The sequence below is a fragment of the Vipera berus genome (genome assembly GCF_964194415.1).
Source record: "Vipera berus genome assembly, chromosome: 5".
Lineage (NCBI taxonomy): Eukaryota > Metazoa > Chordata > Lepidosauria > Squamata > Viperidae > Vipera > Vipera berus.
The window spans coordinates 62,242,683-62,268,018 of NC_138207.1; the positions used below are offsets into that span (position 1 = coordinate 62,242,683).

A 25,336-nucleotide genomic window follows, 5' to 3' on the forward strand; every position below is an offset into this window, starting at 1 on the left:
TTTATATACCGCCCTTCTCCCGGAGGACTCAGGGCGGTGTACAGAGCAATAAAGTAGGAATACAATAAAGCAACAGAGTGAGGAAATTGTAAAACCCAAATCCATCAGGCCAGGCCAGCTTGTTGGAATAGATAGGTTTTTAGATCACGCCGGAAGGAGCGAAGGTCGGGGGCCATCCGGATTTCAGCTGGTAAGCGGTTCCAAAGGATTGGCGCACCCACCGAGAATGCTCTCCCCCCCAGCCAACATTCTCTGACCGGTGGCACCCTGAGGAGGCCCTCTCTGTGGGAGCGCACAGGACGGAGGGATGTTGACGCTGGCAGTAGGTGCTCCCGTAGGTAATCCGGACCCACGCCATGTAGGGCTTTGTATGTCATCACTAGCACCTTGAATTTCACACGGAAGGCAACTGGAAGCCAGTGCAGCTCACGGAGCAGAGGTGTAATATGGGAGTATCGGGAGACCCCCAAAAGCATTCGTGCAGCTGCACTCTGCACCAGCTGAAGCTTCCGAGTGGTTCTCAAGGGCAGCCCCATGTAAAGAGCGTTGCAGTAGTCAAGACGAGAGGTCACAAGTGCATGGGTGACTGTACGCAAGGCATCCAGGTCCAGATAGGGTCGGAGCTGGCGCACCAGACAAACCTGAGCGAAGGCCCCTCTAGTCACAGCTCCTATATGATCTTCTAAGGAGAGCTGTGAATCTAAGAGGACACCCAGATTGCGAGCCTTATCTACGGGGGGTAATAACTCGCCCCCGATATTAAGAGATGGAATACTCTGAATATCCTGACATGCCGGTATGTACAGCCATTCAGTCTTGTCCGGGTTGAGTTGAAGCCTGTTCCTCCCCATCCATTCCCGGACTGCTTCCAGGCAACGGGACATCACGTCGAGGGCATCACTGATGTGGTTTGGGGTCGAGATGAAAAGCTGGGTGTCATCAGCATACTGATGATAACCCACTCCAAAACCACGAATGATCTCACCCAGCGGTTTCATGTAGATGTTGAACAGGAGAGGCGAGAGGACCGACCCCTGAGGAACTCCACAAACGAGAGACCTTGGGGTCGACCTCTGCCCTCCTGCCAACACCGACTGCGAACGTCCCAGGAGATAGGAGGAGAACCACTGAAGAACTGTGCCTCCCACTCCCAATCCCCTGAGACGCCGCAGCAGGATACCATGGTCGATGGTATCGAAAGCCGCCGAGAGGTCTAATAGGACTAGGACAGAGGAATATCCCCTGTCCCGGGCCCTCCAGAGATCATTCACCAGAGCGACCAATGCCGTCTCCGTGCTGTACCCGGGCCTGAAACCCGATTGGCACGGGTCTAGATAATCCGCTTCATCCAGGACCAGAGGGAGCTGATGCGCCACCACACTCTCAACAACCTTCGCAAGAAAGCGAAGGTTGGAGACCGGACGAAAGTTATTTAACACAGCTGGGTCCAAGGCGGGCTTCTTGAGAAGAGGTCTCACCACCGCCTCCTTCAAGGTCCAAGAATTATTTGCGTCAGGTCCATGGCCATCATGGAAGCCATGAACTCCCGAGCTAACTCAGATGATCCTCCTAGGGATGGTAGATTGAAGTCGCCCAAAACTATAAGTTTGGGGAACTCAATCACCAACCCCGAGAGGACATCGAGTAGCTCAGGCAGGGCTGCCGCTGCGCGACTAGGCGAAAGGTATACCAGCAGCAAGCCCAACTGCGCCCCAGGACCACATCTCAAAAACAGAGACTCGCACCCAACTATCTGAGGAACGGTGGTCTCCCGCGGACATAGGGTCTCCCTAATAACTACCGCCACTCCTCCGCCCCTACCATGAGCCCGGGGCTGGTGTAGCACCCGGAAACCTGGTGGGCAAAGATCAACCAAAGGAACACCGCCCTCTGGGCCCAACCAAATCTCCGTGATGCAAGCCAGGTCCACATGCTCACCCTCAACTAGATCCCGAACAAGGGGAGCCTTATTAGCAACGGACCTGGCATTCAGGTAGACCAGCCGGAGCTCAGGAGGCTGCACATCCTCGCTCCCAGGACCTCGGGGAAGAGACAGAGGGTCGGAGCGCCTCACCGCTTGTAGATAGCGGAGATGACCCTCCCGGTATCGATACGGCCCTCTGTTCATACACTTGCTGCCGTTCCCCAACGTCCTGGGAATTGGTAGTCCCACGACCCGCTCCCGAGCCTCAGAGGCAACCGCACCCCGCTCTCCCCCTTCGCGATCAATCCCAGGCCTGGCCTGAGCAACGGTTGTTGGACCACCCCCCTTAGCCAAACAACCACAGCCCACTCCCACCCCCCTCCCTGACCCCAAAAAAAATTTACTAAAAAATTAACCAGGGGCCTCTTATTAAATTTATGCTGGAGGCCCCTGCCCCTGCCCGGCCATCTCTCAGGGTCCCAATAGTCGGGCCCTTCATCGAGGTTGGAGGTAGTAAAAAAGGTGGGTCGCACCCAGGAGAGGGGGGCACCCCTGAGGGCGAACAGGTCCGTGTTAGAGTAACGTAGGTGCATAAAAGTCCAGGAGGATCCAGGGAAGGCAGTCCCATAGATAGTAGTTCAGTAGGAGGGTCGAGTCAGAGGATAGGTGAGTATCTGGACCATCACCCAGCTTCACTGCCACTCAGCCGGGTGAACCCCAGAAACAGGCCACCCCCCCATCCTCTCACGACGGGTTGCGACTCTGTTCCTGGGGATGGTCCAGAAAACGCACTCTGGGCGAAGCACACCCCATAGAGCTCCCACCTCTATGGGGCTGCAGATGTAAGACCAAGCCACTCTCCCACCGTGGCTTGCACCCAGGCCCATCTGGTCCTATGGGGAAAGGAGGGCAGGCAAGAGAGTTTATATGCAGGCAGAAATATGTGCGGGGCAGGAAGTCTAGCTAGGCCGCAAGATGGTGAGTTCCCGTCTGGTACCGGCTGGCCAGTCCAGTCACCCCCACAGTTCCCTCGCCGCACTGTCATACTGGGTGTCGTTCCTGGCCGCAACTCCATAGGCCCCCAGCCACTAGTTGGGGCCGTCCAGAGCGCGGCCTCCCAGAGGTACGGGAGTCTCAGGTCTTCAAAGGGGGGGGATGAGGAGTCGGGAAGCGGAGGGCCTCGCCGTCGCAGGAACCACTGCAAGAGCCACTACCGCTGCCGCTACCAAAGAGGAACGCTGCCCGCTGCAACGTCGCTGCCACCATCGCCGTTGCCTAAGACGCCGCCGCCGCCACTCGGTCCAAAAACGGGTCAGAGGAACGCTGTCGGCAAAACGGGCCAAAGGCCCAAAAAACGCCATCGCTGATCACCGAAGCGGGCCAAGCAAGGTCCGAAGATGACGACGACGATGACGATGAAAGCGGCCCAAAAACAGCCCGAGAGCGGCCCAAAGACATTGCTGCCGCCGCCGTCGCCGCCGTCTCCTCCTCCGCCCAGATGATCCGCGGGCGTCTCCTCCGCCAAAAACAGCTCGAAGACGCCTACGCCGCCAAGAGCGGCCCGAGACGGCCCAAAGCAGCGAGAGAACACCGGCATCGGCTGCAAACGGCCGCAAATGGCCCGAGAACGGCCCGGAGACGCCACGGACGGCACATTGCCTGCTTCGTTGCCTGTCCACCCTGAACCCCAACACAGGGGGCTCAAAGGCACCCCTGAGGGGCTCCTGGGGGACGCTTAACCACTGGAGTTCACAGAGCTCACCTCAGCACGTCCGCCATCTTGGGAGCAGAGAAAAAAAAATATGCAGTCCAAATCTGCAAAAAAGCAGCACTGTCATAACATGCTAGCTTAAATAATTTCTTAGAAAAGCTAGATATAAAAGGAAAATATGTTTAAATTGTATATCATTGATTTATGGGGTAATTTCAAATAGTTTGATAAAGTATTGTGATTTAAATAATATTTACTTTTGAAAGTGTTGCCATTTTTTCATCTTTAAGTAATTTTGCTTACAGGAGTAAGAATTATAGAATTACTGAGTTGTGTATAGGTGCGTGTATTTGGGTATGCAGTATCTTTAGGTTGGAAACATAACGTACACCCATCAAAACGTTTCCCCTCGGCTCAGTTACATATATTTGTACAATAATATACTCTACAGGGGTCTAAAAATGGCCCAGTCAAGTCCTGATCTTCAAAGGTAATCAATTCTAGATCTGGAATATGTTTTGGGAGTTTCCTTTTCTGTAGCCTATTTAGATTCAAATTACTGAATTATTGTTTTATCACTTGGGTTGTGAATCTCCTTGAGATATATAATTAAAGTGGTATATAGAAGTATCCAAGTACTGGGGGAGGGGGGAGTAAAAACTCTAGCATTGTTAAAATATTGAAATATAGTGCTGCAATCCAGCACTATATCCAGATGCTTGCTAAATAGCTTTGAAAACCTGGGTATTTTACAGTCCCTAGGGCCTAGACCAGGGGTAGGCAACCTCGGCTCTTTTATGACTCATGGACTTCAACTCCCAGAATTCCTGAGCCAGCCATGCTGAGGAGAAATGGAGAGGTTTCCATACTGAGCCATGCTGGCTCAGGAATTCTGGGAGTTGAAGTCCATGAGTCATAAAAGAGCCGAGGTTGCCTACCCCTGGCCTAGACCATATTCAGCCCTTTAGTTGTCACTAAATATTTGTGCTGGAGAGGGTGGGACAAGATGCCGAATTGGGTCCGGCCCTGCAGAGTCATTATCAGAGTCAGCTGATGCCCCAGGAGGGCAAGGAGCTAAAGCAATTTTCTTTATCTGCACAGCACTTGCCCCTCACCTGAATCAGCCTGAAGAGTTGAGGTGGCACCAAATCATGTTACATTGGTCCAGCCCTCCAGAACAGTCCTAGTTCATTTAGTGCAGGGATCCCCAACCTTGGCAACTTTAAGACTTGTGGACTTCAACTCCCAGAATTCCCCAGCCAGCCATGTTGCCAAGGTTGGGGATCCCTGATTTAGTGAATGTTCAAAATTACAAGAGCACTGAAAAAAAGTGACTTAGGACCATTTTTTACGTTTGCAACATCCTCACGGTCATGTGATCAAAATTCAGACTCTGGGTAACTGACTCATATTTATGACGGTCGCAGTGTCCCAAGGTCCTGGGATCTCCTTTTGCTACCTTCTGTCAAGCCTGGGGAAGCCAGATTCGTTTAATAACCGTGTTACCAACCTAGCAACTGCGGTGAGTCACTGAGCAACGGTGACAAGAAAGGTCATAAAATGGGGCAAAATTCACTTAACAACTGTCTTGCTTAGCAACAAAAATCTTGGGCTCAATTCTGGTCATACGTCAAGGACTACCTGTGCCTGAAAATACATTATGATCCCACTTTCCTCTTCACCTACATTCAAAAGAGCTTTTTAACATTTTGAACATCCTTACTTGAAGGTTCTGGGCATGGAATTTCCAGAGATGAAAATAGCCCTTCAGCTTAGGTGAGTTTGCAAATCTAACTCTAGTCTCTAAAAGAGTTAAGAATGTGTCTCCATTTCCAGAATATGTCATAAAACTGCAGATCAATATGACTGGAAGGTTTTATGTCCTTAAGACTGGAATTGTAAAATGGGGTTTATTACTCATTGGGAAAGATATGAAAAATGTGGCCCCTGTATATGGCATTATTGTTTAATTGCCATAAAAATCTAATTTAGCAACCAGATTACCCATGACAAAGGAACAGAATTTCCAAAATGGCCAGAAAAACAAGTTTTCCCCTTAGTCACAAGTTTCCTAAAGCTTACCGCAAAGAAACCATTGAATCTAATCAAACTCATCATTAGACCCATTTTAGATTTTTCTAACAGTTTAATTTGGTAGCTGTCTACTGTGCATAGGCAGATGACAAGGGAAAAAAGAATGCCAGCATTTAAATAAATGTGTGCCTGTGAAATTTGTCATCATAGCAATTGCGTTGTGTTTTTTTTCCCAAAAAAAAAATGGTGTTCAAACACTTGACCTTTTTATGAGAAAATCACCATATGCAGCCCAGCATGGAAGTTTATTTCAGGGTTCTATTGCAAGTCTCGAACATTTGCAGCCTGTTAAAGAGGGACTAAAAAGTCTAAAAGTGACACAAAAACATAATTGTCTCGTTTAGAAGCAGAACTGACACACAAAAAAGCTCCTCACTCCTCTCAGATATGCCTACGTCCAGTGCCATCTAGCGAAGAAAGTATGATACTGTTCATATAATTCAACTGAATGGGTTCTTCCACCATGAGGCATGCTGGCTGAGGAATTCTGGGAGTTGAAGTCCATGAGTCATAAAAGGGCCGAGTTTGAAGACCCCTGATGTATTATGATGCAGTCAACAAAGGAGCAAAGTAGGGTGGGCTGAAATAAGCCCTTGGACACAAAGTCACCCAGTGACCTCCTACCTCTGAAAATAGAGTCTCCCCTATCCTAGACCAACATCTAAAACACAGCACTTCTTGACTGAGGTACAAGTAGTTCTCGACTTACAACAGTTCATTTAGTGAACGTTCGAATGACTTATGACCATTTTTCACACGTATGACCGTTGCAGCATCCCCATAGTCATGTGATTTACACTTGGATACTTGACAACTGGTTCATAGTTATGGCGGTTGCCGTGTCCCAGGGTCACGTGATCCCCTTTTGTGACCTTCTGACAAGCAAAGGCAATGGGGAAGGCCAGATTCACTTAACAACGGCATGACTACTGCGGTGATTCACTTAACAAATGTGGCAACAAAAGGTCGTAAAATGGGGCAAAACTCACTTAACAACCTGCCTCCAGAAGTGGTGAATGCTCCAACACTGGAAGTTTTTAAGAAGAGACTGGACAGCCATTTGTCTGAAATGGTATAGGGCACGGGTCGGCAACCCGCGGCTCTTCGAACGGGCAGTGGTGCGCGCACACCTCTCCAAATGGAGAGTGGCACCGCCCGTTCCGAGAGCTGCCGCCTTCGGCAGCCTGCAAACGTGCCGCGGCAGCTTTCCCAAAGAGCGGCGCCGCTGCCCGTTCCGAGAGGTGCGCGCGCACCTCCGCTCGTTCGGAGAGGTGCACGCGCACCTCTCGGAACGGGCAGCGGCGCCGCTTGTTGGGAAAGCTGCCATGGCCCGTTTGCAGAGCTGCCGCCTTCCTCCGAAGGCGGTAGCTCTGCAAACGGGCCATCGCCGTCGCGCAACCGGTTCCATCATACATTAAAAAAATGGCAACCGTGCGCGTCCGCGCATGCAAAGGAAAAACGTTTTATGCATGCACAAAACGTTTTCTGCGCATGCGCGTGCATGGACGCACGCACGCGGCTCCCACTTTTTTTATGTGTGATGGAACCAGTTCCCAGTGGCTCTTTTCCTTTTTCAGGTTGCCGACCCCTGGTATAGGGTTTCCTGCCTTAGCAGGGGGTTGGACTAGATGACCTCCAAGGTCCCTTCCAACTTATTATTATTATTATTATTATTATTATTATTATTATTATTATTATTATTATTATTATTATTATTATTATTATTAAATTAGCAACATAATTTTGGGGCTCAATTGCGGTCATACAGTAAGTCAAGGACTACCACTATATATCAATGTTTTGTTTCAGATGTCCATCACAGTTTTGCATGGCTTTAGAAAGAGAGCTCTTTGTTTCTTTGCCTTTTAGTGTGTGGTTTCATTGAGTTACTATTTAAAAGCTGTCTTGATTTCAACTCCTGTTGTATCTAACCACCTTCAGGGCTGAGTAAGAATATGGCGCCAGGAAATTGAAAGAGAGACTCACTTCTATCATTATTGTGTTTACTGGAGGTATATTGAGTTTATGTCAGTACCAACATTTTTGCTCCTGAACCCTTCAGAATAAAATTCCAGCTATAAAAGAGTTTTGGCCAATGGCCACTATTTATTTCTCTTAGCAGCCTTCTGGAACCCCACTCCCCCTTTCGTATTTCAGTGTACGCCAGTTAAAAAGGCTGTAGCAAAAGCCTATAGGTGAAAAATGAACAGAAGCACGCAGGCATTGATTCCTACTGACCCAGATACACACCCCAAGACATTCTTTTTTGGCTGTTGTGGGAGGGGGGCTAGTCCATATTTCCAGATTGCTTCAAAAAGAAAAGAATGACTACTACCCTATGATGACATTGATTTAGTTCCATTTTTTCAAGTTTTTTTTCATATTCACAAAATAGTGTTAAAAATGCTGCTTTGTATCTTTGGCCTTCTCTGGGTCTGCAAAAGCAAAAGTAGAATAAAGCATCTTAGCATTATTCTCAGTGCTTTTTCCCCACCAGACAATTAGACATGGACCATGTGTCTGTCATGACGCTGAATCTGAAGCTACACACAATTCTATCCATTGCTACTTTTTTTTTTTTTTTTATTGAAAAGTTTTAAAAATACAGTTTTCCTTTAAAAAACCCCCTTCCCCCTCCCTACCTCCCCTCCCTACCTCCCCCCTTCCCCCCCCTCCCCCCCTCCCTCCTCCCCCCCCACCTCCCCCTAACCCCCCTCCCCCCCCCGGACTTCCCAGAGCTAAATACAAGGTATATATATATAAAAAGGCAATCATAAACAACCATATACTAACAACTATAAATTCTAAAATCCATCACTCTCTAACTTATATAGGATCAAACAAAACTTAGCATTATTAAATATATATAGAAGACAAAATAAAAAAAGAAAAAAGAAAACGAAAGAAGACTTATTCAAATGCTAGATAAAACTTCTTGACCCTATACTTATTCTGGATAAACTCAATCCATTTTCTCCATTCCATAATATAATGTTCTTGCGAGTAATCTTTCAAATAGGCCGAAATCTTCGCCATCTCTGCCAAGTCGGAAACCTTTAAAATCCACTCTTGTATAGTCGGCAGTTCCTCTTTCTTCCAATATTGACCTATCAAAAGTCTTGCTGCCGTAACTAAATTCAGCATCAACTTAGAGTCCACAACTGTAGCGTCAACAATTATTCCCAACAAAAAAAATTGCGGACAAAACTTTATCCTCCGTTTAAAAATCTTCTGCATATTCCACCAGACTTTTATCCAAAAAGCCTTGACCTTTTTACATGTCCACCATATGTGAAAATATGTTGCCTCTTCATCACCACACCTCCAACATTTAGGCTGATAATTCGGATACATACTTGCAAGCTTTTTAGGATCTAGATGCCATCTATAAAACATTTTGTAAAAGTTCTCTCTTAAACTTTGAGCTTGAGTGAATTTTACATTCCTCACCCAGATCTTTTCCCACGTGTCCATTGTAATAACTTCCTGAATGTTTTGGGCCCATTTTATCATACAATCCTTAACAAGCTCTGTTTCTGAATCGATCTCTATCAATGCAAGATATATCCGTTTAATATGTGCTGGTCCTTGATTTCTAATTTGCTTTATCAAATTTTCATCAGTCGTTGCAAATCCATTTTTTTGGTCTTCTTTCCACCTGGCCTGTAACTGAATATATTGAAACCAAGTCTGAACAACCTTCTCTTCTCGCAAGAAACTATATGATTTCAAGCACCAAATATTCCTTTCCAAACTTAAAATTTCCTTGTAAGTAGTCTCATCATGTTTGAAACCAGCATGTATATTTTCTATTGCGTGTTTCTTAAAATCCTTGGAGGAATTTCTTTTAAAACCAAGACTTCTTGTTCAGCAATCACAACCTTAACATCATAGGCAGCTTGTATAACTTGATCTCTAATTTCTCTTTTTGCAAAATAAACCACCACATCTCTAGGCAACTTTCTCTGTCTGGCAATCCATGAATTCACCCGAAACACTTTATCCATAGCTGCTCTTATTTCAGATGCTGGCTGGTTCAATACCCCTTCGAGAGCCTCAGAGATCAGCTGCTTTAAATCTTCTTTAACATTCTCTTTTAAGCCTCTAATTCTGACAGCAAACTGCATCTGGTAATGTTGGGCATGGCTTAACTCCCTTTCCAACTTGCCTCTTTCAATTTCATTCTCCCGTGCTTTTACTTCTAGTATAGCATTCCTTTGAGCCAAATCATCCACTTTTTCATCTAAATCTTCCACACATTCCGCCACTTTATGCACTGAAGTCAAAATGTCTACCTTCATCACGCTGTACTTCTGTTCCATCCTCTCTTCCATTCTTTCCTCAAATTTCTCCAATTTCTCCTCCATCTGTGCAAATTTATCAGCAATTGATTGATTAATTGATTCCAAAAGTACCTGGGCATGTTTATCCAAGGCATCTCGCAAATCCTTCGATGTCAGCACTTCAGGAGGGTGCAATGCCTGTAGTGATGATTGTTGCACCGGCGAGGATCCTCCACTCCGAAGAGTTTTAGAGGGAGGTTTAGCCGCCATCTTTTAATCCTCAATTATGACGCACTTTCAATTAAAGTTTAAAAAGTCCAACAAGTTAGAGAGTACAGTAAAATAGTCCTCTTCACCTTTTCCTCTTGTACCGCTCTGCCTGCTCCTTTAAATCATAGTCCTTTCATCAGGCAGGGCTGGTTCGCAGACGCCTGGCTCTGCTCCAGGAAGTTCGGAGCAGAGACGACGGCCAGCTGGGAGCAACCCAGGCTTCGGGGGAGTTCGATCCTTCAGCCGCCCAAGCTCAAAGCTCAGGCGGCCTCGGAGAACTCTACCCCTACCTGGGGCCTCACCCCCTCCTCTTCTCCCGAGGAGGGGGCTTCAATTTCGCCCGAACAGCTGATCGGCGCTGTTTCAGGCAAAAAAACAAACAGCTGAGCCGCGGGCAGCCAGGGGAGGCTGTCTTCAGCGCCGCGCCGCCAGCGGAAGTCCCTATCCATTGCTACTTTTATCACTCTGTTCTGTTTTTCTTTTTCTGAATGGGACTAGCTTTATTGCATCCCAAACACTGCTAATAAAATCTATTGTCTATGGCTGTCAACCTTTCCTGCCAGGAATGATGTATTTTTAATAAATGTGCAACAGCCTAACATTTAATGTGAGAAGCTTTCTATCACTGCTTTTCTTCATGCTGAAAAGTCTGTCTTGAATTTTCAGTCATCAGACTTGATAATGCAATGTGAGACATTATTTTATCAGCACTGGAATGGAGCTTCACTGTTATTAAAAGGAGACTATGACAACTGACAATTAATCTGAGTTTAAATGTTGAATTTTAACTGACATTGTATATCTGTCATTAAGTTATATGTGCTGCTGTTGACACGTAGGCACTCTGAATAAATCACATTGAAATTTACTAGGGTCAGTGCACAATATATAAAACGTTTGCTTGGAAAGATTTAATACCCAACACAAAGCTTGATGTGTTGGAATCTAATGTGCTTTCCCCAATGAAATACAATAACATAGAATAATGTAGAATAATACAGTTAGAAGGGACCTTGGAGATCTTCTAGTCCAACCTCCTGCTCAAGCAGGAGATCCTATACCATTTCAGACAAATGGTTGTCCAGTCTCTTTTTTGAACACCTCCAGTGATAGAGCACCTACAACTTCTGAAGGCAAGCTATTCCATTAGTTGATTGGTCTAGCCATTAGGAATTTTCTCTTTAGTTCTAAGTTGCTTCTCTCCTTGATCGGTTTCCATCCATTGTTTCTTGTCTTGACTTTTAGTGCTTTGGAAAATGGTTTGAACAAGGCACCAAAAGGCATGATCAGAAACAATGTTTTCTTGTGTCAGAATGCTCAACATTTTGTTTAGAGAAAGGGATAAATTACCAATAGAATTATATTCATGATGCTCAATCAGGCTGCATTAATTATAATGTATCTAATCCCCCTGTACATAAATAAGCATTTGTGAAACTCTGCCTCTAATATTGAATTTGAAATTAAGCAGCACCAGTATCAAACTGAAGAATATTCCCAAAACGTGAAGCCCTGCTTTATCCTAACAACAAATAATGGCCACATTATCCTCAAGGGCACATTATCCAAACAAAGAATGGTGAAAAATTCCATCCAAACTGGAAATGAGAAAGGAAACTTGCCTAGTGAAGTCACAATTCAATAACAAGACCAAGATATGTTGATTGGAGCTTCCACATTTATTTCAGAAATACTTGAAATAAAGATAAATTGTATGTGGTTTACAACAGAGTTAGGCTAATTCCCCCCCCACACACACACACACTGATAACTACCTTTTAGTTTCCCTTGAACTGAAATTAACGTTATCAATGTGTAGGGACACGTTGTTTTGAAATACAGAGGTCTCCGCAGAAAATTATCAAGAACGTATCCTTTTACTCTGAATGTTCTCAGTGTCGCCAAATGACTAACCATGATTGTGGAGGAAATTGATTAAAAAAAGACCAAGATTTAATTTAACAAAGTAAAACTCCATTGAAATAACTCGACAAGAAGAAGTAGTCCTAATGAAACTGCCTTTCAACGGTACCTACTAGATGGGCCAATGTGGCTAATTCCATACTTGGCGGAAAGTAGCATAAAGTACTATTGTTTTAAAAGTATTGTAGTTTTATAGTTTTATATTATAATTTTTTTGCTAAAAAAATCTGGGTTTTCCTTAGACAATGCATGCCTGCATACAATATGTTAACACATAATATATTTACTTACAGCCAAAGAGAATTTCTTCCCTGTGTAATAACTCCTGTGAACTTTGTTAGCCTGCGAGCATCTACTTCAATCCACTGGTAGGGATCATTCCGTCCAGCACACCAAGCACCATCATAAAAATCATTCTCATTAATACCTGCCTGAAGAGAAGGCAAAACTGTCTTTAGAAATCTGAACAGAGGCCTTTTGAAAAGAAATAAGTTAAGAGATAAAAGTAAGCTCAAGTAAAGTTGTAGCACATTCTGGCCTTTTTTTAAAAAAAATGGCTGATGGTCAAAGATGCCTGTTTATTGACTCCTAGAAGCCCCAAACCTGCTTCTGTTTCAAAGTACTGGTCAAGACTGGAATACGTAACAGGAACAAATGGTGAAACAGAAGGCAGGATTGAATAGCAAAGCAAGAACTCAGAAACAAAAAGCAAAAAGATCAGTCAGAAAAGGACTGCATGAGGTTATGTTTCATCTCTGGACTTCTGAAGGGAAAAAGGAGATTCTTTAAATGTCTTTTGTTACCTTGCATATGTCTATGGAGATTCTCAGTCATCCAGGTCATAGTTATCCCAAAGGTGCTTTTTCACGAGGCAACTGGACTTTCGTTTTTTCCTTTGAAGACATTATTCCACTTCTCATCCAAGAAGTTTCTTCAGCTCTGCCCGACCATCCAGGCAGAGTTGAAGAAGCTTCTTGGATGAGAAATGAAACATCTTCAAAGGAAAAACAAGAAAGTCCAGTTGCCTCATGAAAAAGCACCTTTGGGATTATCTTGCATATAGTTATTCCTTTAACTTGATGGAAGTTTCTGGCCTTTTTTTTTAATTAGAAGATTTTACTGCAGATCAGACCATACACCACAGAGCATGTATTCCATGGTAATCAAAACAAGATGTTATATTTATAGTTCTCTTAGAGTGCATAGTAGCTTTGAGTTTCACCCTTTCCATAATTTTCAGAGCTTTCTTACAATCGCTCCCAATAAATAACTTACCATACAAGCTAAAAACTAATCTATTTCTCATCGTGGCATTGACAATGGCTTTAAAACCATAATTCCACATTTTCCTAGGAACATCTGCAGATGCAGATGCAAGAAACTGCTCTACTTAGCATCAGCCCAATCTCTGGTAACACACAAATATTATTATTTCAGAAAGTTCTAAGGCAGGGGTGTCAAACTGCCGGCCCATGGGCCGGACGCGTCACGACAAAACCGCGCCCACCCCATTGCCGGCAATGGGGAAAAAGCTCTGATACGTCGCGCGACATCACATGACGTCGCGAGTTTGACATGCCTATTCTAAGGGGTTCATTAAAGGACTTGACACTGGGTTTTCCAGGTGCTCCAACTTCTAATCAAGCCCAATGTTTTGCTCCAGAAACGCTCTGCATAATTGGACACTTCTTGTTATGAGCATCTATACAATCAGCACTAAAGAATTATGAGAGTGAATTTTGATGCCAGCTTTCTGATCAGCATCAAACTAAAGAGTGATTTCTCTTCCCTTTTAAGAAAATTGTGTGTGGGGGGGATCATACCATGCATCTGATTAAGAAAAAAATTAGGAGTTGATGGTTGCTTGTGACATAATATTTGTAAAGGATTTTCAACACACAGGAGCTCTTCCAAGCTTAGATCAGTGTTGTTCCCCCATATCTACACAACAATGAGGGATTTGTATGGATATTATGATAGTAATCCAATTAACAATTGTATCTGTTTCAACTCCACACAAAAATTATTCCAAGAAAGAGTTGTATTGCTTCCTCCAGAGCTGCAGGACAAGTATTATCCCACTGCCAAGAACAATGTTTGGGAGTACATTGATTAATTGCCTGGCATTGGCTTATCAATTGCACTTCTATACTGCCATCTCTCTAAGAATTTGAAGTGATTTTCAAGACAGCTGAATATACAAATCATCATTTGTACAAATAATGGGGTAAGGGAGAGCTTGTAGGAACAAAGGGTTAAGGTTCCTCTATTACTGTATTCACTATTAACCAACATTAGGCTATGCATTGCTTCCTTTGTTTAAAATGGTATTACATGTTAGGGTGGTAAAAAATAAAAGGCATTTACTAGTGGCTTTTTTTAAAAAAAACCTGATATCCTCTCTCTCTATATATATATTTTTTTTAAAAAAAGAAAGGTAATCTTACCTGAATATTTAACCGTGCTCTGTGAGCTCCCAGGCCATATCGCTTCACTGTAGAAGCATGAAGCTGGAAATCAGTAATTTTTAACGTTTCAAGACCCAAGGGAGGACAACCTGAAGAGCAAACATTTAAGGGTTAAGTGAGAAAGCAGTCAGCAACAAAGCAACAAAGCACCTTCATAGATGCTGTGTTTAAATGTGCTTCTGTTGTGAGTATGCAAAAGAGGGCAAATTCTCTTGGGTGAAAAAAGGTTTCTCTTAAATTTGCAATTGTATTGTGTTAAATTTTGAGACCTGAGTGTCTTGGCAGTAGCATTACCCATAATTTATATGCACTCATTGTTTCCTGAAATTACAGTAACCACATAGCACCATGCTGGAAACCACCGGGTTGAAAGATTAGCCAGTAACATCACCATTGCCTGGGGGATGCCCAATTTGGGGGGCTCCTTTCATGTCCCTGGCAGGATGGCAGCACATGGATCTCCAATATGGGTTTGCTAACCTGCTATCCAGCATCCTAACCGCTGTAACCACATTATTAAATCCTTACAGAAAATAAATTCAGTTGTTACTTGATTCCAATTAACTCAACATGAGTCACCTGACACTGGGGAACCCTGTCAATGAAAATACCCATATAATTATAGTTTTTATATATTTAAAAAAGCTTTCAATATTATTGGTTACTGGCCAGTAAGAGGCACTATATGACTAGTTAAATCTTTATTGGCATTCTTCAAGAGTAGGTATCCTCCATAACAGGTTTCTGTATTTAGTCCTTGCACTTGATGTTTAGTTAGCAGCTTGCAGGAAGGAAGATGCCATAAAAGTATTCAGGTATACTCTTCCTCCTCTTCTTCTTCTTCTTCCTCCTCCTCCTCCTCCTCCTCCTCCTCCTCTACAGGACCTTTCTTTCTCCATTTAAAATGTGTCATACTTTTAACCAGACTTGGTTTGTAAAGCAGACAATAATCACTTTTTTTCCTGCCAGAAAACTTTTTTTTTAGTTAAAAATATGGTCTGATTGCTTGGTGTTGTTAAACATTTCCACAAACAGCCTTTCTGGAGGTTGGATGAGATAGAACAACATATTTGATGTAATGGAAGTAGTTTGTTTTATTCCTAATTGCATAGAATTGTAGAGGAAATGAGGAGCTACAGTCAGCCACCTTGATGGCACATCCACTCATACAGTATATGGAAGATTTATTCAGTCATTGATTGATATAATAAGCCAACTATTGTATATTGATTTTGACTATTGATTGTGTTCAATTCCCCTTTTTATAAAGATGAATGCAGTAAAGTTAAATGTTCTTGTAAGCAATGTTGGAGCATTTAAGAGATGGTTGCTGAAATAACATAAAATTTATTTATTAGTGGAATAAAGGTTCATTAGGAAAAAACTGTATCTTTAACCAAAATTTCAGTCCTACAAACAAGAAAATGATAGTTATGATCTGTGTTGAAACTGATGGATGATATACTTCACATAACATCCAAATTAAGTTCCAAATTCTGCCTTCCCTTGTACAAATACCCATTGAAATATCACAAGAGGGTTAAGCTAAAATCTTTTTTAAAGTACATCACTTATTTTTTGCAGAAAACACACTTGAAAATTTCCCAGCATAGAAGTGAATTGAGGTTCCAATCAGTCAGGCAGAGCCACTATGTTTGATGTCACAAGTTGGAAAATTCACCATTGGTTTACATAATGACAGCTTGAGTTGTTAAATTCAGTGCTAGAACTCACATTATGTTTTCATAATTAACTCAGATCACAGCTACCCAAAACATCCATAGACTTTTCTGTGGTCTGGCAGAGGTGGACGGAGTTTATAATCTGCGCCTGGTGCGCCAGTTGCGGCCCTATCTAGACCGTGATGCCTTGCGTACAGTCACTCATGCGCTCGTGACCTCTCGGTTAGACTACTGCAACGCTCTCTACATGGGGCTGCCCTTGAGGACCACTCGGAGGCTCCAACTGGTGCAGAATGCAGCCGTGCGAGTTGTGTTGGGGGTCTCCTGATACTCCCATATTACACCTCTGCTCCGTGAGCTGCATTGGCTTCCGGTTGCCTTCCGGGTGAGATTCAAGGTACTGGTTATGACCTACAAAGCCCTACATGGCATGGGTCCGGAGTACCTTAGGGAGCACCTGCGACCGGCATCAACTTCCCTCCGCCCAGTGTGCTCCCACAGAGAGGGCCTCCTCAGGGTGCCGCCATTCGGAGAATGCCGTCTGGTGACCCCCAGGGGGAGGGCGTTCTCTGTGGGTGCGCCTGACCTGTGGAACCGTTTACCGGTTGAGCTCCGGATGGCTCCTGACCTTCGCTCCTTCCGACACGACCTAAAAACCTATCTGTTTGAACAAGCCAGCCTGGTCTGATGGGTTTTGTTTTAATTATTGTTTTAATGTAATTTATTTTCTGCATTTGGGCACTAGGGTTTAATTTGTTTTCAATTTCTGTATTTTTGGGCATTTTGATATTTATGTCCCTGTTCACCGCCCTGAGTCCTTCGGGAGAAGGGCGGTATACAAATAAAATAAAATAAAATAATAAATACATAATCTAAGAAGCTGATGCATTGCTTGGTACATATTTGACAGCCATCTTGTTTTTGCAAGACAAGAAAGCAGACAAAGAGAATTGCAAAGACAGCTTAGTTAAATAAAATCTCCTACAAAATAGGCTCATATTTTGGACTATTATATTTTCAGCTGTATAAATGTAATTATCAAATACATATTCGGTACTTATGAGGGAAACTGGAATAAGCTGATGAGAAGAATCTTAATAGAAATGCTCTCTTTCTATGTTAGATGATGAATGGGGAAAAACAATTTCAATTAATTAAAATGAATTCAAACAAGCCTTATACATACTCACAGAACCATTGAAAATAGTTTTAAGCTTCTTATATAGTAAGATGCTCAGGAAATGTCTAATGTATCACAAATAATAATCAGCCAAGCTTTCTTTTAAAAATATATTTATAGATCTGTCCTATATATACAGACTTTTCCCAGCTGCCATCTGGATGTTAATTTCAAATGCCAGGATTGGAAAGTTCTTTCTCTGAAATTCCATGTATCTTCAGCTACTTATTTATGAGAGATTATAGGAAGGCTGGAAAAAGAATGCCAGAAGAAACAGATCTAATTCGAAAGTAGAAGGGAAGTTACTGAGAGTATTTGCTTTAATGAAATCCTACTGTATAAATAATGGGGAATTATTCTTAGAATTTTGATAATTACCCCCAGACAAAAGATGCCAAATCTGTGAAGTTCCTACCTACTTGACTTTGACCAGCTATGAGTGGTTGATTCTATTAACAAAAGCACAGCTCTTCTACAATGAGTTCCCTCATTGATGGGGAACTCATCAAATTTGCTGATAGCAGGAATAGCCAACAATCCAGAAGATAGGCTTAAGATAAAGAAGGATCTTGACAGACTTGAACATTGGGTGCTAGCTAACAAAATGAAATTCAGTGGTGAAAAAAGTAAGGTTTTATATTTAGGCAAGAAAAAGCAAATGCACAGGTATAGTATAGGTGGTACCTTGCTCAAGATCCCTTGTGAGAGGGATCTAGGAGCCCTAGTAGACAATCACGTAAATATGAGCCAGCAGTGTGCTGCAGCTGCCAAAAAAGCCAACACAGTGCTAGGCTGCATTAACAGAGGGATAGAATCAAGATCACGTGAAGTGTTAACACCACTTTATAATGCCTTGGTAAGGCCACACTTGGAATACTGGATCCAGTTTTGATCACCACAATGTAAAAAAGATGTTGAGACTGTCTAGAAAGAGTACAGAGAAGAGCAACAAAGATGATTAGGGGGCTGGAGGCTAAAACATATAAGGAACAGTTGCTGGAATCGGATATGTCTAGTTTAATAAAGAGAAGGAGAAGAGGGAGTTAAGCTATTCTCCAAAACACCTGAAGACAGGACAAGAAACAATGTATGGAAACTAATCAAAGAGAGAAGCAACCTAGAACTAAGGAGAAATTTCCTGACAAAACAACTAACCAGTGGAACAACCTGCCTCCAGAAGCTGTGAATGCTCCAACACTGGAAGTTTTAAAGAAGAGACTGGACAGCCATTTGTCTGAAATGGTATAGGATTTCCTGCCTGAGCAGGGGCTTGGATTAGAAGACCTCCAAGGTCTCTTTCAACTTGTTGTTGTTGTTATTGTTATTGTTGTTGTTGTTGTTATTATTATTATTATTATTATTATTATTATTATTATTATTATTATTATTATTATTATTATTATTATTACTGATCATCGCACAGTCAGCCAGATGTTCAGACTGGATTTGGCATTTTTGTCTACCTATTAAGTCCTTACCAAGGACCTGGGATAGGCAGATGTGGATGTTTGATGGTATTATAGATATCATCTCAGGATGGAAGCAGTTCCTAGTAAGGCCACCTTTTGCAATTGACTAATGGTGAATTTGTCAACGCCAATGGTGTTCAAGTGGTGCTCCAGTTGTTTTGGGATTGCACCCAAGGCACCTATTACTATTGGTACTACCCTTGCTTGCCTTTGCCAGAATCTTTCTATTTCTATTTGTAGGTCTTTGTATTTTGTTATCTTCTCCAGTTCTTTCTCATCTATTCTGCTGTCTCCAGGCACTGCCACGTCCACTATCCAGACGTTTTTGTCTTTCTTATCGACAATTGTTAAGTCCGGGGTGTTATGGTGCAGATGCTTGTCTGTTTGAATTCTGAAGTCCCAAAGCAGTTTAACTTTATTATTTTCTTGTAGGCCAGTTTGATCTCTCCAGTAGTCAGTAAGCCTTCCTGATATACTAATTTCAGTGCATCTTCATCATTGTCCTTCCGATATTCTTCCAAAGCCATTTTTTCTTCTTCAACCATCTGATGTACTTGCAGCATTCCACGTCCACCTATTTGCCTTTGTAGATAGAGTCTGTCAATGTCACTGCGTGGATGAAGGGCATGATTCATTGTCATTATTTTTCTGGTCTTCCGATCCATTCCTTTTAGTTCTGCTTGAGCCCAGTCCACTATTCCAGCTATGTATCTAATGACTGGAATTGCCCAGGTGTTGATTGCCTTCACGGTATTTCCTCCATTGAGTTTGGACTTTAAGATCTTCTTCACTCTCTTGATGTATTCACCTCTAATCTTTTTCTTGACTTCAGTGTGCTTGATGTTGTCAGCTTGAAGGATACCCAAGTATTTGTAGTAATGTTCCTCATCCAGACTTTTAATGTTATTTTCATGGGTCATCTTTATTCCTTCAGTTTTCACTATTTTTCCTTGTTTGAGAGTAAGTTGTTGTTGTTGTTGTTATTACTTTGCCAAAGTGATAGCTGTCATATTATTCTTGATGGAACATTTATTCATCAATAATTCAAAGTTACAGTGGAACTGAAAAATTTACTTTATGGCTCACTTATGACTATTTATGACCTTCACATTTCTCAGTCATGTGTCATCATTATAGTCCACATTGACCTGTGCCTGACTTATGTTTTCATCACACCTGCTTGTAGAACTGAGAAATAAGAGAGAAAAAGATTGCAAGAAAATAAGCTGCTTTGCTCTTCAACACATCAAAAACGATGTGATCATGCCTGTAGCCTGGGGCTGGGAGCTGTGGGGGCACTGTGCAAACAGCTTACGGTATGTTCTTGAAATCCTGTCTCTAATCTCTCCATTCTGTGAAGGTCAGGGAGAGAAAGAAAGCAAGAGATTTCTATGGGCAAACAGTTTACTCTCTTGAAATCCCTCTCTGATCTCTCTTCTGCAGGGAGGGTCAAGCAAAAGAGATATAGAAATCTCTTGCTTTTTTTTTTCTTCCATCCTGACTCACATCATAGAGTGAAAAGGGGGAAAAGGATTTCAGAAGAATAAGTTGTTTAGCTAGTGTGCCCAGGGCATTCAGCTTCAGGCTGTACTATGATCACTTTATTTGCAATATGACAAGACAATAAGCAGGCACTTGAACATTCCAAAGGGAGGGGGAGTGGTTAGGAGGTAAACAAAATCCCAAGATATGAAATTGAGGAGTCTCATCTCTTTTTACTCGGAAAGCACAACCATGGTCTCATAATTTCCCATGTAGTAACCACTTAGCTTAGCAGCAGAGTGGTCAGTCCTATTTTGAGTTGATTTATTCATTGATCTTCAAATGAGTTCACATAACTTTGGTTTCTGGATTCCAGCTGGATGTGGAAGTCAATCCTGATTGATTGATTGATTGATTGATTGATTGATTGATGCTGGGCATCTGTTATTCTAAGATACCTCAAAGCAAGAATTTCCAGTAAATCTTTTGTCATGAGATAGATTTATTTTCTAAACTAAGACTCTAAACTAAGAGATTTAGTTAAGCTTCAGATATTATACAGCGATAACATAGGAACTTGTACTTTTGAAATTGTTATGTTTTTCAGAGTCTGTCAGCAATATTATTTTTACGCTAAGAAAATAATAAATACTAATCAGAGAATGTAAAGGTCTGGAAGGCTCCTTGGAGATTATCTAGTCCAGTGTTTTTCAACCACTGTTCCGCGGCACACTAGTGTGCCGCGAGATGTTGCCTGGTGTGCCGTGGGAAAAATTGAAAAGTAATTATAAAATACTTTCTTTGTGTTTATTTGATTCCTATTCAAGAGAATTACTTTATATATAGTCAATATAGGCACAGAGTTAAATTTTTTAACATTTTCTAATGGTGGAGTGCCTCGTGATTTTTTTCATGAAACAAGTGTGCCTTTGCCCAAAAAAGGTTGAAAAACACTGATCTAGTCCAATCTCCTAGTACATAAATGTCAACTAGATGGTCAAAAAACCCTTTTTTAAGCATCAGCAAAAGAAAGTTTTCTACCTTTCTAAGAATCAGTTCTATTATTGAATACTTCTTAATTACATTTTTTTCTGACGTCAATTCAAAATCTGCTTTTATATAATTTAAATCCATTGTTTCTTGTCTGTCTTCTGGAACACAGCCGTCTTTTACATGATAGTTGTGAGATATGAAGATAGTTTTCATGTCTCTCTCTGCAGTGAACTCTTTCTAGACTAAAAAAATTTCAGTGCAACCAACAATTCCTTGCTGGTTTTTCCTTTGTGTCTTTGAACATCTTGACTTTTCTCCTCTGGACTGTTGAAATGAGATGTTCAGATGCCATATTTATTTATTTATTTATTTATTTAGTTATATTTATATACCGCCCTATTCCCTGAGGACTCAGGGCGGTTTACAGGGAATTAAAAATCCAAAATACAAAAATTAAGAACCAAATTAAAAAATATTAAATTGACCCTGTAGTCGATTAAAAAGAACCCTAAATTAAAATTTCTCCTCAGTCTGGGCCCGAGAGCTCGAAGAGCCAGGTCTTCAGGCCCCGGCGGAATGATCGGAGGTCGGGGGCAGTCCTCAGCTCCACCGGCAGCTGGTTCCAGAGGGCAGGCGCCCCCACTGAGAAGGCCCTATCCCTGGGTGTCACCCGCCGGCAATCTCTTACCGGCGGGACCCTGTGCAGACCCTCCCTGTGGGAGTGCACTGGGCAGAACAGAATAGATCTAGATTGATATTTTTGAAGCTGCATCATATTATTGACTAATGTACAGTTGCGTTCCACTATACACACAGTTCCATTTTGAATGTCCTGCTAGCCAGGATCATCATCAAAACTATATTCATATTTTTAGTTTCCCAATCAAATGTAGGCCTTTACAATTGTCCCTGTTGAAATTCATCTTTCTGGTGCCTGCATATTGTTGTAGCTTGTATTTTCCTCCTAAACTTTGATAATGTCTTCTGAAATATTTTCTGTATTCTTATCTTGTATGATCTTCCTAAACCTTGATACTGTTTTCTGAAATATTTTCTATATTCTTGTCTTTGCGCTGTCTTCATCCAGCTCTTCCCTATGGACTGGTTAGTATCAGATCAAGAGTACACCGTCACATACAACCTTTGGGAAAACAAAATAGTCAGAAAGAAGATTGTGGACTTTTGGAGGAACTTCAGAAACTGTCACAAAATTTTAATAGATAGTGCATATTGACAGGGAGGGGAGAAAGATAGAGAATGGATAGGAAAATAATAGTAGTCCACATCCAAATCTTTGCTTTTTGCCAGCAAAACCTTCCTTTTTACATTGCCTTTAATCTAGCTTTGCACAGTGAATTTTATTCTCAGTCTCACTGAACACTAATTCTGATTATATATATATATATATATATATATATATATATATATATATATATATATATATGTAGGTCTTGACGTATTCAGGTCTTTTCCCGTGTAAGATTGAGAGTGTCTTGGCGACGTTTCGACAAGGTCCCACTCATCATCTTCAGGCTGGTGTTTTCAGCTTTGTGCTTGTGTGAGCAAAGCATGATCAGAGCTGCCCTATCTCTATAAATATTGGTGGGTGGGTGTGGGGTGCTGGCTTTGTTCCTGTAAGAGGGTTGGTTGGCTGTGTTGTTACATCCTGTGTGGCTGAGGTGTTGGCTGTGTGCCTATTAGTCTTTTGTGTTGTAACGACCTGGATAATGGGCTGTGAGATGACATCCTGAGCTCTAGTATAGTGATATCCTGAGTGCTGTGTTGCAACATCCTGGGTGGTTGGCTGTGTTGTGACATCCCGAGCTTTAGTATTGTAACCTCCTGAGTTTTGTGATGTAATGTTCTGAGCAGAAGGCTGTGGTGTAACATCCCGGGCTTTGATTTTGCTCCGAGTTTGCGGTCTGGCCTTGTGTTCATGGTGTGTGTCAATTTGCTTGTGGGGGTCGGGGGGGTGCAGCAGCTGGAGATGCCGCCGTGGTTTGGCTTCTGGATGGTGGTTTCATTTCATCTATGGGGTGGGTTTGGGTTTGAGTCTGGTGAAACGTTGCCAAGACACTCTCAATCTTACACGGGAAATTATATATATGTTTTATTTTATATAGAATGGTAGCTGTTGTTGTTTTAACAACATATTATACCACATATCTTATTTTTTTGTATTATATTTTTCAGATATTTTTAAGCAATGCTTACATATTACTTTGAAAATGTATGTATTCTTGTGTTATTCCTTTCGCTTCTTTTCCTTCTCTGTTATTACTTTTAAAGCAATAAACAATTATTTAAAAACCCCACAATAAAGAATTGTCTTCAAGGCATGCATATGCTACTGCAGCTTAAATACTGTTTAAACTAGATAAATAAAAAGAAAGGCAAATGTAACACATATTGCAAGTTTCTCTTTAAGGCAATGAAGAATTTTAGCCAAAGGCCACCATCTGGTGAAAGACTTCCTACATTGGAGTACCTTCATTTGTAATCCAGTTTTAAAGAATCAAATTGAGCAGAGCTTCAAGAGGAATAAACTTCTAATACAACAATTATAACACATAAAATGCCTAGAGTTTTAGAGTAGGCCAGAAAGGCTAAACGTTATCCTTGATGATGTATGCATTTATGGAGCTGTTATTGGTACATATCTGTTATCAAAATCTGGCCTACTGGGTCAAATAAATCCATGGACATTCATCCAGTTCATCTGATTTCTGCCCAATCTGAACATTATGTCATTAAGAAAAAAAGGAAAAAAATTGAGCTCTTTTCATTCAGCAATCAGTAGGTCTCTTTCTCTTTAGATGTCTTTCACAATTTCCTTATCCCCAATTTCATTTTTCTCTTTTTAGATTTACGCTCTACTGTTGAGGGAGGGCAGCAACTCCATTCAGAATTGCATGCTACAAATAATAAATATATGAACTAGGAAACTGTTTTTATTAAATTTTGTTCACTTCCTTATCCTGTGGCAGCTTGTTAGCAACCTCAGACAAATAAACAAAATAGGGAGCTAAATGCTTGGGCTATTGGCAAATCAAATTTTAATTGTCATTCTGGGCAGGATAAAGTCAGGCATTACTAGTGTATCCATAGCTACTAGCACAGCTATGCCTGATAATAAGCCAGCTTGTAGATAAGTAAGTCTTTAAACATGTTTTCTTAAAGCAGCAAGTAGGAAAATGAATATTCAAACATGCAGTTCAGACAGAACTCAATTTTATTAACATACTGGATGAACAGAGAAATCCTTTTTTGTTCAGCTTTTAAAATGTCAAGCTTGAAATATCTCGAGTTATTTTGGTTCTTTTCAGTTTTTCTGGCTATATTAATTTAAAACCTTAATTACATAAGAAAAATAGGATTATGAAATAAGCTGCAGCTGCAGTAGATTTGTGTATATTTTCAAATATTATTTTATGGTGATGATTAGGGTGCAAAATCTTTTTCACACCCACTTGTAGTTGAGAGGACGATCTAGTGAGATTTCTGGGATACATACATAATATTGCATTTTCAATTTTCTTGGTGCTAGACTATTCCACTGCTTATAACCAAGTTTGCAGGATGCAATAAAAGAGCTTTTAATAGATTCTGTCTAAATCCATGTTTTATTATCTTAGTAACTAACGAACACTGCAGTTATTCCAAAGAGAAACAGATAGTTAATCATAGGATTTGTGAACTTTTAATCACCAGTTATAGAGAAAAGAAATTTCCTTCAGCAAAATATGAGAAAACCAGTGGATGGTTTATAATAGGAAAGCTATTGTTTTACTCAACAACAACAACTTTATTGATTAGCCCTTGGGCCATATCAAAGTACAAAGTTCCAGCAACAAACT

The 25,336-nt window shown here is 41.8% G+C and overlaps 1 protein-coding gene across 1 annotated transcript in view; it reads right to left on the minus strand.

Annotated features, from left to right (window-relative positions):
• Window positions 1-25,336, minus strand: part of CPXM2 (carboxypeptidase X, M14 family member 2) — a gene marked incomplete at its 3' end in the record, with an annotated part of 119,950 nt that overhangs the window by 53,369 nt on the left and 41,245 nt on the right. Inside the window, exons 3-4 of the mRNA XM_081328725.1 lie at window positions 14,653-14,762; window positions 12,497-12,636 (exon numbers count right to left, since the gene is read on the minus strand). Coding sequence (XP_081184851.1) covers window positions 12,497-12,636; window positions 14,653-14,762 — 250 coding nt within the window. The remainder of the gene's footprint in view (window positions 1-12,496; window positions 12,637-14,652; window positions 14,763-25,336) is intronic.